The sequence below is a fragment of the Mus caroli genome, chromosome 16 (genome assembly GCF_900094665.2).
Source record: "Mus caroli chromosome 16, CAROLI_EIJ_v1.1, whole genome shotgun sequence".
Lineage (NCBI taxonomy): Eukaryota > Metazoa > Chordata > Mammalia > Rodentia > Muridae > Mus > Mus caroli.
This window is the reverse complement of record NC_034585.1, coordinates 86,441,318-86,456,337: the sequence shown is the minus strand read 5'-3', so window position 1 is coordinate 86,456,337 and position 15,020 is coordinate 86,441,318. Positions and strand designations below refer to the sequence as shown.

Sequence of the window (15,020 nt, the reverse complement as noted above, 5' to 3'; positions counted from 1 at the left end):
CATACACTTGGGTTGTGGACCTAGAAGAGAAAGAAGTTCAAGATTTTCTTGGTCACAAGTTCGGGAACAACTGAAATAACACGATAGCCAAGGTGAATGGAAAAAGCACTAAACAATTCCGCGCTGCCAACTCTTTCAAGCAAGGCTTTGTATCAGTACCAGCAGTAGTTGTCACCATCTGAACTGGGAATGTATTGCTACAACTCCATCAAGACCTCCTCAGGCTCCAGGTACTGCCTCAGCTCATCTACTACGTTTCCATCTGACCTGATCACCCTAACTATAATAATGGACCTTCGCACATTCTCTTCCTCTTTTCCATTCATGTTTCTTTATACAAACATTTCCTAGTGTCTCCTGTTAGAACCTGAACCTTGAACCCCATGAACACTGTTTATTAACCAGAGCATTCCTAAAATACAAGGTAATACTGGCTGGCACCTCCTATTGGTACCAAATAGATGTAAACTACATTCTTCAACACAAAAGCACTTTGACTAAACTATAGTAACTATTAGATAATCAATAGAGGCATGGCTCCCACTTCAGACTGCCTCGCCTGGTGAGCTCTGTGATGCTGAACACTCCCTTTTTTTCTCGTCCTCCTCCTATTCTTTTTCTTCTTCGTTGTGGTTGTAATGTAAATCACACTAATCTTCAAGATGGTGAAGAATCCACAGTGCAGGAGAAGCACACCTCAAGTACACATTCACACACACAGTCTTTACTCCAGCAATCATCCAGGCTGGGCATCACTACACCGTGAGCATCTATCCCTCTCTAAGGCTAACGACCATATGGCTCAAAGCAGTAAAACTCAACCAGGTCAACTTAGAGCTCACCTTCACAGGAGTATAGGGGTGTGTGTGTGTGTGTGTGTGTGTGTGTGTGTGTGTGTGTTCAACATACTTGGTTCCTGTTTTGTTTCTAGAAAACCTTTTCCTAAAACACTTACTACATGGCTTCTCTTTCCCCATGTGATGAGACCGACACCGTAACCACAGCATCTTCGTAATAAACCAGTCTCTAACTCTCCTAAGAAGCCAGTTTAGCTGTGTCCTAACTTCCCCTAAGAAAAAGAGAATTTTTCTTCAAGATACAAAACTAAGACCAGAAACAGAATAATTTAGCAGTATCCTGAATAAATCAGCACAAAACAAGTATGCTGCTGCAAACGATGAATGCAGGAGGCCTTCCTCTTCTATTTCAGGTAAAACAAGAAAAGAGTCTAGAAATTCAAAGTTTCAGAACCATTGTCCTTTAGAAATCAGAAGAGCAGATCTTGGAAACTTTAGAAGTGACTTCCAGTGATTTCATCCTAGTCAGGGAAAATATTTAATAACAACAATAAAAAAATGACATTAAGAGAAAGTCTCAAGTTTCTTCACTCTTTTTCTCATACAGATTGAATTTGGGGGGGGGGGGACACAACAAAAAAACAAAAATAAAAACTTACTTGGTCCACACATGAAAGTGGCATTGTTGTGAGACCAGAAGTGCTCCAAGTCCTCAGGCTTGGGCTGTCCCTGTCAGAACCTTGATGACTTACAGTTTCGAGATCACAAAGTCCATTCAGGTGCTCTCTAGAAACAGCTAACAATCAGCAGACAAGCAGTGCCCCAACAAAAGAGACACAGTCCAAACCACCTAGACTGGACCACTGCCTCAACAAGGTCAGGCAACGGAAAAGGCACACAGGAGCAAAAGCTCCTCTCGCTAGGAAACACTGCCAGGCACAGAGCCTGGGCTCAAATTGCACTTTAACTCACCTACTGAAACCCACCTTAAAACTGAATCAAAACCAGTACCCACTGGATGTTTCCATCTGCAATGCACTTATTGGACGTTAGCCATTCCTGTACTTTTCTAACAGAAACAAGAACTGCACACTCCTGGCGGGAACCTGGTCCCAGCACTGAGCATCCACAGCCCTACACTCCGGGCTACACACACAGCAATCTGGCTCCCGATGCAGCACCTGGGAAAATGAAAGAATTTAATGGCCAGAATAGATGTCGAGGAGACCGTTTTTCCAAAGTGAAATCCAAACAAAGCCAAAACAGACTCCTGCTGATTCTGGGAGGAAGGCAGCTAAGGCCCAGGGTCTGAAGCCTGAGCACCCAGGAGATACTCAGTTACCTTTGTGCTTTCACTTCCAGTTTTCCTTAAGTTCTTACCTAAGCACCAATCTCTTGAGTATTCAAAAACTGAGTAAAGACTCCCTTAGCAGGGACCCAGTAATCACAGAAGAAATGATTAGGGAAAGGAGAGCCAAACAAGTCGACTGAAACGTAGCCGACAGGACAGCTATGTTCACAAGAACCTGGGCCTGAGGTTTCAGATCTGCAATGATGTCAGGTATCTGGAGCAGGGTAAGGGGAGAAAGACAAAAAGAAAAGATTAGTTGAGGTACTAAAATGGTCCCTACGTTACAGAAACAGAGCCTGGTCACAAATAAAATTTAAGTCCCCAGTCTCGACTAAGCTCACTGTTTTTCCTAATGCTATATTCTGAGGATCACAGGTTAACAATCACCTTCTTCCTACGTAGACCCTGGCCAAGCACATCATTTTCCAGACAAAGCATCCCTGCCTGGAAGCGCTATTTCTTTTTTTTTTTTTTTTTAAAGATTGATTGATTGATTGATTTATTATATGTAAGTACACTGTAGCTGTCTTCAGACACTCCAGAAGAGGGAGTCAGATCTCGTTACAGATGGTTGTGAGCCACCATGTGGTTGCTGGGATTTGAACTCCAGACCTTCGGAAGAGCAGTCAGGTGTTCTTACCCACTGAGCCATCTCACCAGCCCTGGAAGCGCTATTTCTAACCCCTAAGAAATTAATAAAATGGGAGAAATCAAGCAGGCCTGGTGAGCAGGGTACAGTGGCTTACCCCTGTCAAAGCCATGCACAGGAAGCCGAGGCAGGAGGATGACATGGATCAGAGGCCAGCCTGGTAACACAGTGGAAACTCTACCTGGACAGGGATGTAAAAAGACAAAAGAGAAACAAAAACCCAAGCTAAGCATGCTCAACATAAGCCAACAAATAAAGAAGCGTAAGCTGACCACGCCGTCCCTCACAGCTCACACGGTCAGGCTCTTAGCTATGTGCACCTTGAAAGCCTCTCTTGCACACTTCAGCCTAAATGGCCTCACATAGTCCAACAATCTCAAACTGGGAAATAAACAGGGATTTTAGTTTGACTTTTTTTATTGTTATTTTTTATAAACTGAACATGTTTCATGTTTACTGAGTAGGTAATTAGTCCGTTATAAACCACTGAAAAATAATCAAGGTGAACTGTGTCCATATGAATGCCCAGAGAGGATTGGGACAGCCACTTAAATCCAATGAACTAACTCAGAAGTTACAAAACGAGAGTGCTAGCTCATCTCGACATCGACACACCTCATCTGGCCCATGGTGCCAACACTCTGAGAACCGGATTTCCTCTAAAACCTGATTTCTACAAGGAAGCAAGAGAGAAAATGGGCGGCGAGCATTATAATATTTTAAAACGGAGTGACCTGCACCAACCACACTAATCGCACGGGGCAAGAGCTGTGTTTCAGGGTTGGATGTTGATATAATAGCATATATATATATATATATATATATATATATATATATATATATATATAGTTTACCTTGTGAAGCATCAACAGTAAAGGATCAATGGAAATGAGGTAATGCATTCAGAAGCTGTTCTGGAGCCACACTGGATACCCACTTCCCCTTCAAAGGCCTTCCAGTAAGGATCATCCTCATTCAGAAATGAGAAACTGAGAGTGTAAAATGCTTAGAAATCTTCTTGGAAGTGCAAGTTCTATCAGCCTCTGAAGAACCTTCCAGGTCTCTCCACTGCCAGTTCTTATTGATCCTACCAGAGCAGCTAACCTCTTTATTTGGAATTGTATGTTTGTTTGCCTGTTTAGAAAACAGAGTCAAAGCACATACTGAAGCACGTCTCTTCATTCCCAGTCACCACATCTGATCAGACCATCCCTACATACCGTAAATGTTTTAACACATAAGCTGTATGTCTATTGGTCAACCTTAACATGAGACCAAGCCCTTGGAGAATGGAGATGATGACAGTCTCTTTGTTGAAGCTGTGCCAGCCATATCTACAAATGCAGCATCTACAATTCCCAGCCCGCTTCCTGACAGTAGAACGCTTCTGTAAAGCAATCCACACAGTACACAGACTCGAGCCCACTGTCCCCCCTTCTCCTGAGCTTCTCCTGAGTCTCCAAAGACTCCAACTTGGTTTTCTGAATAAAGCTTGCATTTATTTCAGTCCATTTATATGAAATGTAAAATACCATTAAAAAAAAGACTTTTCTACTACAAAATCATCTTGGAAATCAGTGGAACTTTTGGGCAGAATACAACACACAGTCCCAGGAAACTCACAGACTTGATATGGCACAGAGGGTCACCATGCTATATCCTATCAAAACCTACTCTACAGAAATAGTTGTAATTCTCAAAGGCAGCTGCGAACACCTGTTATGCACAGCACAGGAAAAGACAAAACTGAAACATAACTGACCCTAAAGAACTACAACCTAACACAGCAGGTAAGACACATTAACCAATTAGCTTTTAGTACAGCGTAGAAAGTACCCCATGAGGATGATAAAATACAGTGCACACATTGGGAATACCCACATCTATCTACACTATTAACAATGCAGGTCCTTGATACCTGTTTAAGGTAACAAGTAAGCTGAAAGGAACTTGAAGGCTTTCATGGAAATAGGACGGTAATGCAGAAAGGGGAGAGATCCCATAGAGGAACAATGCGATACATGCATGAAGAAAATAAAAGGGAACGGTAGACACAGAGATGCACAATTCTGTTATTCAGTGTGTTGATTGAAGAACACAGGAAATTAAGTCATGGTGTTAGAAAAGACCAGTTTGGAATTGTCCCAGAGACCATCATGATACCACACTTCACTCTCCTCTGTGAAGAGTATACCCCAACTCACCAAGCATTCACACGATCAACCACCATGAACTATCAGATACCCAATGTACACGATACTACTTCCTTATGAAAATTCATCTCAGATTCGTTAAAATATCTCAAGAACTTGCACTCCAATAAATTATGAGTACTAACTATTCTCAGTGAATAGTTCTCAGCATCCAAAGAAACCGCTGAAAAAACGTCAAGAATCTAAGAATGTTCATCTAAGGCAGAAAGCACATGCCCGAGACCTCAATAACACAAAGTTTTCAGTCTGAGGCAACAGAAACAGAAGTTACAAAGCACTAACATGTGATTCTGGGAACCACAATCCATTACGTTTTGAACAATACTGAGCTGGCAATGCCAAGGTGTTATCTAAGAGCCTACAACAAGCAGAGGGAAAAGCCAGTGTGGGGGCTTGACTCACAAACCACACCTCACCTGTGTGTCAAATGTGAAATACTGCAAAGAGGGAAGGATCACAGTAGGAAAGTCAGAAAACAGCACAAGTCATGAAAAGCTAAGAGAAATGTTGAGCCTGGACAGTGTCCATCCTGTGAAGAACTAGATGATAAAGCAAAAAGGGTCATACAACCTTACTTTTCTTATTTCCACAGAGCCACAAAATATAGCTCATTTTTCTCAACCATGAAATGTAAAACTGTTTCTCAGGACATGGTGGAGAAAGGGTGAGTGGCAGGTGAGCCAGTGTAGACTCTACTTCAGAGCAATGGAAGAATAGGAGGGACCAGCTGACTGCCTACAAGTTTTCCTTTTATGCAAATTAATAACCTACCAGGCATTTATTTGATTAACTCCTTAAATCTGACTTCCCTAGACAAAGATAATTACATGTTTTACAACAAATCTGATGGTTTAACAAAATGGCCTCGAATGAAATATTAAAAGGAGATACCCCTGGGCTGGAGAGATGGCTCAGTGGTAAAGAACACTGACTGCTCTTTCAGAGGTCCTGAGCTCAATTCCCAGCAACCCCACGGTGGCTCACAACCATCTGTGATGGGATCTGGTGCCCTCTGCTGATGTGTCTGAAGACAGCTGCAATGTACTCATAAACATTAATATTACTTTTTTAAAAAGGAGATACCCTTTTCTTTTGTATAAACTCATGAGAATATTATAAACAAATTCTAGTACAAAGCCAGTGACTCAGTCAACTAGAAAGTCTTCCTATTAAATCAGCTGCCACTGGCTTTTACACATCAATAACCAGACATACATCCTCCTCTCTCCTCTCATCCCTGACCCCATGTCCAGACAGACTTCTGTGTCCCAAAGCTCATCTACTAAATATGACAAGCAATAGCACATCGTGGGAAGTATTACTTTACAGGTCAGCTCTCAGTGCTGTAGACTATTTTAAGGTGATTTTACACTGAAAAGATCAAGTAGAAACCTCCATGTAAATCCGGCCTAGGCTTTAACTCTACAGCAGACGTTAGTAATGCGGCCTGAGTGCAGCTGGGGTAGAGTGTGGTCTCTGACAGCAGTGTCAGATCTACAAACCATGTCTGACAGGAAGGACTCCTTACCCCACGCCATCCTTGTTCCTTAGCTGCAGCTCAAGGGCAGGCACAAGACTCCTTCTATCACCTTCGGCTGTAGTGAGCTGTAACCCAAGAGAACTTTAATGCCAAATCAAAGTACAAAATTGTTCACAAAGCTCTTTTAAGTGTGTAGCTTCAAGCACAGCACAAAGAGCAATCATCAAAGATACAAGCTAAGCTATAATGGTCGGGCCCAAAAAACCAAGAAAATGACTGATAGGATCACCTGACAGCTGGACACTTCCACCTGAACTTCTACATCAACAACAACAGAAATCTCACCGTGTCCTACTTATCAAAGGTTGTCAAGCCAACCCCATCTGGGAGTTCTGAAAAGCTATCCTTTCTAGTATTACTTCAAGAATTTCTTGGACACAGCTCTAGAACATCTCAAAACACAGCCAGGCTGTGCTATCAGAGAGGCCAGGGTGAAAGAAAGCATATGAAACTCTTCAGCAGCTAGGCTGTAGAAGATCAGTGCCTTCTGCATCCTACAATTACCAACACAGTCTTCTGTAGCAACGTCACAGTATGCCATAGAACTTAACCTGCACACCACTTTAGTGACCTACTGTAAACTACACTCTGCTTTTTACTAAAATTAAAAATGGAGAGTATAAAACAAAGCTTAAGGTTTAATGAGCGAGCTATGTCCTTTACCCCTCCTGGAGCATTGCTGTTGCTCTCTGCAAACAGGTTCTTATGTATTCCAGGCAGGGAAGACACTGTATTACTCATCTCCGTGGCTCCACTACCAAGTGCTGTGACCACGGACATGTACCACCACGCCCTGCGTGCGATTCCTAGTTTTAAAAATCCCTACATACAAAAGGACATACAAATGCTATCTTACTGTACATTCAGCCATTTAGTAATTAAACTAGGTGTTATTTCAACCATTCACACACAACGACTCTTGAGTAATAATGACATGATTTCAAGAAATATTTCCTCGGGGCTGTCACAAATCCACCCCATCAGTGACCAATCATCTGACCAAAGGGTCAGGCCTAACAAAGTGCTCGGAATTATGTAACCGAACAATAGTTACCTACTGCACAGATTCTTCTTCTACACCCACTTCAAGTATTAAAAACCAAACCTATGAAGTCCTTTAGGGCTGGGTGTGGCTTTATCCATTTGAACCCATAGCTCTAAGGAGAAAGAAACTGCAGAGTGACGTCCAGCTCAAGAGAGGCAGCGCATCAAGTATTCCCAGCCTCACCAGCCCTCCCTCAACCACCTCAAAGTCCTCCTGAGCGAGTGAGCAGGCGGGCAGAGGTGGAGAGCAGCCTGCGCTCACTCCCCCACAGGCAATGCTTGTGAGAAGACACTGCTGGCATCTGCGGCTTGGTGTTCCCTCTGCAGCTCTGCCCTTCCTGTTTTCTCTCCTGAAGCCATTAGAAGCCTGGATAGGAGCTTCCAGTGTCAGCCAGTGTCAGCAGCTCTCCCAGGAAGGCACCTAAGGCTGTTGGCCCTAAGCTACTACCTTTCCCACGGCTTGTCAGCACCCTCAGAGTCCAACTCACATCCAACGTGCCACTCTACCGTACTCCTCAAGTTTTTATGCTAGAGAATACAGAATTACGACTTTGAAATAGCATTAAAATCTAAGTGCACAATCTTGAGGACTGTGGTCTGCACCTGTAAACACACAAACCTCTAAATGCATCAAAAACAAGGGCTCGTGAGAATCATGCCAACTGCAGAGTGAGGAGACAGCCCTAGAATTTTTAGAACTTCTATCCTGAGGTCTCAGCCTGAGAACTCTCACAGGCAATCTGCTACAAAGGCACTCACTATGCTATGTCAACATGTGTCTTTACATTTAAACTCTAAAAGCTCAATTGAAGTAAGTCAAGCCTGAGGTCAAGGACAGTAAAATAAAGTAAGAGTCACAATAGGGAAGACAAACCAAGACTGCTTTGTAGGCATGGGAGAAACAAGAGTACAATGCTGGGTAGGAGGCAGGGTCTCTAGGAGACTGCAGTCTCTCAACTCCCTTTTCTGCTTCAGCGATTGCTTACTCCCAGCCCTGGAACACAAGGCTCTTGGAGGAGAGGAAGGAGGGAGAATACCGTCACATGGAAGGGTGCACTATCAGGTATCCAACATGCATCTCAGAACTCTGTTTACAAAAGCTAACTGTCCTAGGCTGGAACTGTGGCTTTCCAAAAGCCTGCTCTAGGTGTGCAAACCACTGTGCCATTTTCTATTAAAACAAAGTGCATTTTCCTTTACACCCACAAGTACACACCCTGTAAGAATTCAGTTTTCTAAAGCTGAAAGCAAAAAAAAAAAAAAAAATGTCTAGACTCTGCACATCTTTACTTGTTTACAACCTTCTCAAAGTCAGAACTAAAAACCGAGGTTTGTCATTTTATCTAGTTTCTTTGGGTCTGTAAAGATCTTCACACATCTTCCACACTATGTTTAAGCGCCTCTCTTCCGTCTTCACTCTTCTCTAAGGTGCTCTGAACCTACCCTCAGGCCAAGATTTTGAGCAGGTTACACCCAACTTTTGAATCAGAGTGAACACATATCCACATCATGGTAAAATACATTTAGCCAATGTACTAGGCAGCCATGCTAAGCAAGAGTCTCTCATTCAAAGGAGTGCAAAGGGTCCCACTGCTACCTCACACCTTGAGGGAATGAATCTTGGTGGTCACATTTTTTCAGTTTCTAACATTACCTAAAAAAGTATAAAAGGAGGCTTAAGTAATTTCCATTTAATCAGAAACAGTCCCTTTTTAATACTTTCTCAACCCAGACCCCTCTGTTGTTCCTATTCTTTTAACGCTGTAAAACCCAAAGAGGAAGGAAGGTAGATGAAGTACTTTACCAAGAGGTGAGACAACGTTCTCCCGGAGCGAGGGAGTCAGTAAGCTTGGGGGCACAAACTTCTGGACCATCAGGTGGCTCTGGTGTCCTTTCCAAGCCAACCCTGTACAAGGCACACCTAACAATCTCCTCCTGCTGCCTGACTGTTAGCTGTTCCAGAGCCTAGCCCCGTGACCCCTGGCTTAAGTTGATTCAAACTGAAGCCACTGCTTGAAATTGACCCAAAGCCTACATGCCCAGGGCTAGAAGAAAGCTGCTTCCAACGCTCAGAAAAGGCACAACGGTTGCTTTTGTTTTCTTTTAAACTGTACCTGCTAGGGAAGGAGAGTGCGTGAAAGCACACTACATTACCGAATTCTCTCAGAAGAATGGGGATTTCAGCGACGACTGACTGACTCAGAACATAGCTGCCTCCGCCGGCCGCCGACCCCAGTCCGTGACCCGGCTGCTGGTGGTTTATCATCCCTCCAAACCTGAAAGTCCCTACCTCCAGATCAATCAAAAGCTGGGGGAAGGCATGTCTTCGGAAACACAAGCAAGGCCACAACTTGGATGAATAAAACGGGGCTAAGGGCACCCGGAGCAGGATTTCCGCTGGAGTCAGAAAAAGAAAGGTCAAAAGATTTTTTTTTTTTTTTTGGTGTGACAGCGGTGACAAGTGCGTGGGTACACAGCCGACACTGGCGGGCTTTGGAGGAAGGCTGTAACTGATCGCAGACGCTGAGGGCAGGCGATCGGGACGAGCGGCCGGCGGGGACGACGAGCAGCTTCTCGACGCGTGGGCGCAGAGCGGGGCCGGCCTGGGTTCTCGCGCGTGTGTCCTCCCGCAGTCCTTCCATCGGACTCCGGAGAGCCGGGGTCCGAGGCCCGCCCCGCCCCCTGGCCCGCCGCCTGCTCGGCACACCCCCTCCCGCGACCGCGCACACGCGCGGGCACACACACCCCCCGCCTCCCGCGCGCACGCGGCCGCGCCGGGCGCCCGACCCACGCGCCACCCCCCCCCACTTTGCGCCCGCGACCTCCCCGCGCACCGCGCGAGAGGACCCGGTGTCCAGCAGGCAGGACACGCGGGACTGGGAGGCCTAGAGGCAGCGGGGCGCGCCCGCGCGGGAACTCGGTCTGAGGGAAGGTCACTTACCCGCCGCATGGCTTTCAGAATCAAAGCCAACTCGTAGCGGGGCATCGCCCGGGATGGCCGCGCCGAGTCCAGGAGAGCCGGGGTCGCGAGGGCGGGGACGCGGGGCGCAGAGGAAGACGAGAGGGGGACGCGGCCGGTCAGCTCCCGGGCGGCGAAAGCACCGTGCGACCCCGCGAGGCCGGGTTTAAAGGCTCCCGCAGCTGCGCAGACGGCTCGCCCCGCCCACCGAGAGCCCCGCCCACCCGGCTCCGCCCCGCCCCTCTCCCGGAGGGCGCCTTGCACTTGCACCTCAACGGCTGCCTGCCTGCCCTCCCGGGCCGTGTCTGTGTCCCCCGAGCCTGCGGAGCGTGGACACGGTCTCGAGCAGCCCGTGGGAGGCCGTCTCCTCGCTCGGCACGCACCCGCTCCCCGCCGCCTCCGCGCCTACCAACCTTGGGCTCTGGAACCCGGTGGAACTTTCCAGGCCTCCCCGCCCACCTTCCCTTCCCGGGTGCTAGGCGAGCGTGTGCGCGTGCGCCGCGGTGCGGTGCGATGCGGTCTGGCTGCTGTGTGCCCCTCGCCCGCGTCTCCAGGGAGGAAGGCGGGGTGCTAAGGAGTGACTGCTGCACCAAGCCGCAAAGAAACAAGCCTGGAACCGAAGGGCTATGTAGGCATTTGCTGTGTGTGCCTAGCCTGACCCAGAAGCAGGTTAATGCTTCGACTCTCGCCAGTTATTCTTTAAATATATTACCCTTGCTTTTCAGGTAAAGGAACCTAAGGGTTCCCTGAAACACAGGAGTAAGAAGGGGCTTCGCAGAGGGTTCCAGGTTCAGCACTCCCCCGCGCACAAACACACACACACACACACACACACACACACACGTACACGCACATATAGAGCTAACTCGGGACTCCCCTCCTTCCGCCCCTGCTCCTGTTTCTTAGCTCTGGAAGGCACTAATTCCGCTGCAATGGTTGTCTTCTGCTCCCACCTTACCCCAGTTAAAAGGGTCTTTAAGTGAAATGTTCTTGTGACTTTAAAGTGCTCTAATAATACGGTCATTTACAGAGGGCTTACTGTCTGTAGCAGGCACGACACTGGGGCTGTTTGTTCTCACTTTAGCTCTGTGAAGCAAATTGTACGACTCGCCCTATTTTAGGTATTAGCAAACAGAAAAATGCAAGGATAATTTAATTAGTCCAAGGTCATACACAAACGCGTGGAAAGGAAATTTGTGTCCAGAATGTCTGGAGAATAGTTTGGCTGCCCCCACTTATGAACCCCACCCCATCCCCCATCTTACAGGCCAAGATGTTGGTCTTACTCAGTGGCGTTGGACATCTTTGTAAAGCACAAATGGAGACTATCTTTGTCACCTCCTCCACAGTCCAATCTCCACAGAAGATTATGGTTTTGAATACAACCTAGGATACCTGGGTTTTTAACATTTTCATTAACATTTCAAGGTTTGTCCTGTGCCCTTCAACTCAAACTACAAAACCACCTACTTAGCATCAGCCACACACCTGGTTGGTTGGATTTGTTTGTTTGTTTGTTTTCTTTTGTTTTGGTTGTTGTTGGGGGTCTTTTTAGTTTGTTTTGGTTGGTTGGTTGGTTGGTTTTTGTTTTTAAGTAGCATGCTACAAAAAAAAAAAAAAAAAAAAAAACACAGAAGGAAGAAAGAATTTCTGGACATTGAGACGAGAATTCCAGATCTGTGTGACATCCCACTTCAACTGTCCTTCCTGTGGCCTAGTTTAGGAATGTGAAGATAAGAGTCTCACATGGTTGAGCCAAGCCAAACACCAAGCAGCACCCTGAGCTGACCAGCCTGGACTGCACCACAGCTTTTCCCTGATACCCAGGGACCAGTGAAGTCCTAGTTCTCTAGACAAATGGGGTGAGGAAATCAGCCTGACTGAACAATGCCTCAGGGCAGACAGCACCCCACAACCCTCCCAAGCTGTTGGCCACCCACAGACTCATCCCATTATTTATTTAACGTGGAAAAGAAATCAGCGATCCCAAGTCCCCCGCCCCTTTCAGAGTTTTGAATAAGTGGCTATGGCTTCGTTAATTTTATGGTTAAAATTAATGCTGATGCAAATTGAAATTTATCAAAAATAATTTTAAACTACATATACTGTTTGGTAAGCATGTAGAATCATAAGCCATTTCTATAGTATTTCATTTATTGATCTTTTAGGATCTTGGGGGAAAATATCTAATACGGTAGATACGTAAGATTTTATTGGCCAGAGATTTTTGGCTAATTTTCAAGTAAAGCTTTCTGAGGAGTCATAGGAAGAGAGAAGAAAGGCAGAAGTTGAAATCCAGGGTGCTCTGGTCAGTTCATCACCTTGCCATCTCATCTTCTACTACTGTGTAAGGAGAGATTTGACCTTGAGCTTCTCACCATAATTCTCAAGATAGCTGACCATCATCACCAGACCTAACATTTTGGCATTCGTTGTGAGCCAGGAAGCATTGTAAGTGCTTTTCATGTATTAATATTCATGTCTGACCATAAACTTGGATATCGTAACCTCTGCCATTACCCAGGGAGAATACGAGGCCTAACAGAGCTTCTCTCACTTGCCCCAGATCAGACAGGATTCTGGACTTGCACACTTAACCCAGCTACCGCTTGACCCACAGTACTCCAGATGACTGTAGTTGTGTCTCCAGCAACTCAACTAAACTCTCTTCTCCTTCTTCCTTCTCCCCTCAAAGCTCTGCAGGTCTGTTTTCACTTTCCTTAGCCCAGCTGCCCTCTCAGCTTGTCATTCTTCCCGTTCTCTTCAACCGCATGTCTCCAACAGTATCCGAACCTACTCTACCCCTTTGTCTGTGTCTGCCCAGGCCGTCACTACAGGGTCTCCTCACCTCCTGTCCAGGAGCAGTTTCCCAGGATCCTGGCTGCCATCTTGTTTTTTTAATATTTATTTATTTATTTATTTATTTATTTACTATATGTAAGAACACTGTAGTTGTCCTCAGACACTCCAGAAGAGGGCATCAGATTTCATTACGGATGGTTGTGAGCCACCATGTGGTTTCTGGGATTTGAACTCAGGACCTTTGGAAGAGCAGTTGGCGCTCTTAACCGCTGAGCCATCTCACCAGCCCCACCCCCACCCCCGGCTGCCATCTTGATGGTCTCTTCCCAGTCCCTTTCCCCTCCCTGTCCCTGAATGTGGCTGTTCTCCAACAGAGGCAGCCAATGTCCTACAATTAAAGGACAATGGAAACTAGGATTAAAGGCATGAGGGGGCCATATCCTGATTTCCTGTAATTCAAGTGCATTAGAATTTGGCTGGTATAATAGTCAGGGTTCTCTAGAGTCACAGAACCTATGGGTAGTCTCTATATAGTAAAGGAATTTGTTGATGACTTACAGTCTGCAGTCCAACTCCCAACAATGATCAGCAGCAGCTGTGAATGGAAGTCCAAGGATCTAGCAGCTGCTCAGTCCCACAAGGCAAGCAGGCGAAGGAGAGATAGAGTGTAAATCTTCCTTCTTCCAATGTCCTTATGTAGGTCTCCAGCAGGTGTGGCCCAGATTAAAGGTGTGTGCCACCAAGCCTTTAATCCCAGATAACCTCGAACTCAGAGATCTCCCTGTCTTAATCTTCTGGAACTCATGGCCACTGTGCCTCAAGATCTCTATGCCAAGATCCAGGTCAGAAACTTCTATCTCCAAGCCTCCAGATTAGGATCACAGGTGAGCCTTCCACTTCTGGATTGCAGTTCATTCCAGATAGAGTCAAGCTGACAGCCAGGAGCAGCCACCACAGCTGGAAAGGGCTTTGAGTTGTTCTTCCCTGCCAGGATCACAGTCCACTGTGGCACTGCAGCTGGGTGGTGGAAAGTATATAAAGCAAGTGAGTGTCCTGTCCATAGATAATCTGTTAGGAAACAAGGTAAATTATCCCGAATCATAAAGGCCTGGGCTGGCACAAAGATACCTTCGCTTACCAGCGTGTTCTTAGCTTCCCTCGGAGGATTGCTCTAACGGGTGAAGGATCCTCCTGTGGTCTAAACCGCGAGTTCTGAATGTTACTGGGAAGAGGTAAGCCATATATAAGTAACTCTGTGTGTTCACAAACACAACACCTATACAACTCCTTATAACTCCAGTTTCAGGGGATCCCCTGCCCTGTGTGCCTGCCCTGTGTGCCTGCCCTGTATGCCTGCCCTGTGCCTGCCCTGCATGCCTGCCCTATATACCTGCCCTGCATGGCTGCCCTGTACCTGCCCTGTGTACCTGTCCTGCATGCCTGCCCTGTGTACCTGCCCTGTATGCCTGCCCTGTGCCTGCCCTGCATGCCTGCCCTGTATACCTGCCCTGCATGCCTGCCCTATACCTGCCCTGTGTACCTGTCCTGCCTGCCTGCCCTGTGTGCCTGCCCTGTGTGCCTGTCCTGTATACCTGTCCTGTGTGCCTGCCCTGTGTGCCTGCTCTGTGTACCTGTCCTGCATGCCTGCCCTGTGTACCTACCCTA

General features: G+C 46.5%; 2 protein-coding genes across 3 annotated transcripts in view; both read right to left on the bottom strand.

The window, feature by feature from the left end:
* Positions 1 to 10,694, bottom strand: part of Slc5a3 (solute carrier family 5 member 3) — a 30,322-nt gene extending 19,628 nt beyond the window's left edge. The window contains exon 1 of one of the 2 annotated variants that reach the window (XM_021185280.2): positions 10,536 to 10,694. The gene's annotated coding sequence lies outside the window, so the exon portion shown is untranslated. Of the gene's footprint in view, positions 1 to 2,177; positions 2,581 to 10,535 lie in introns of those variants that run through there. The other variant, XM_029470337.1, reaches the window with a different exon arrangement.
* The window catches only part of Mrps6 (mitochondrial ribosomal protein S6), a 53,690-nt gene extending 40,716 nt beyond the window's left edge, over positions 1 to 12,974 (bottom strand). The window contains exons 1-2 of the mRNA XM_021184592.1: positions 12,932 to 12,974; positions 10,536 to 10,873 (exon numbers count right to left, since the gene is read on the bottom strand). Coding sequence (XP_021040251.1) covers positions 10,536 to 10,873; positions 12,932 to 12,974 — 381 coding nt within the window. The remainder of the gene's footprint in view (positions 1 to 10,535; positions 10,874 to 12,931) is intronic.
* Positions 12,975 to 15,020: the final 2,046 nt, after the last annotated feature.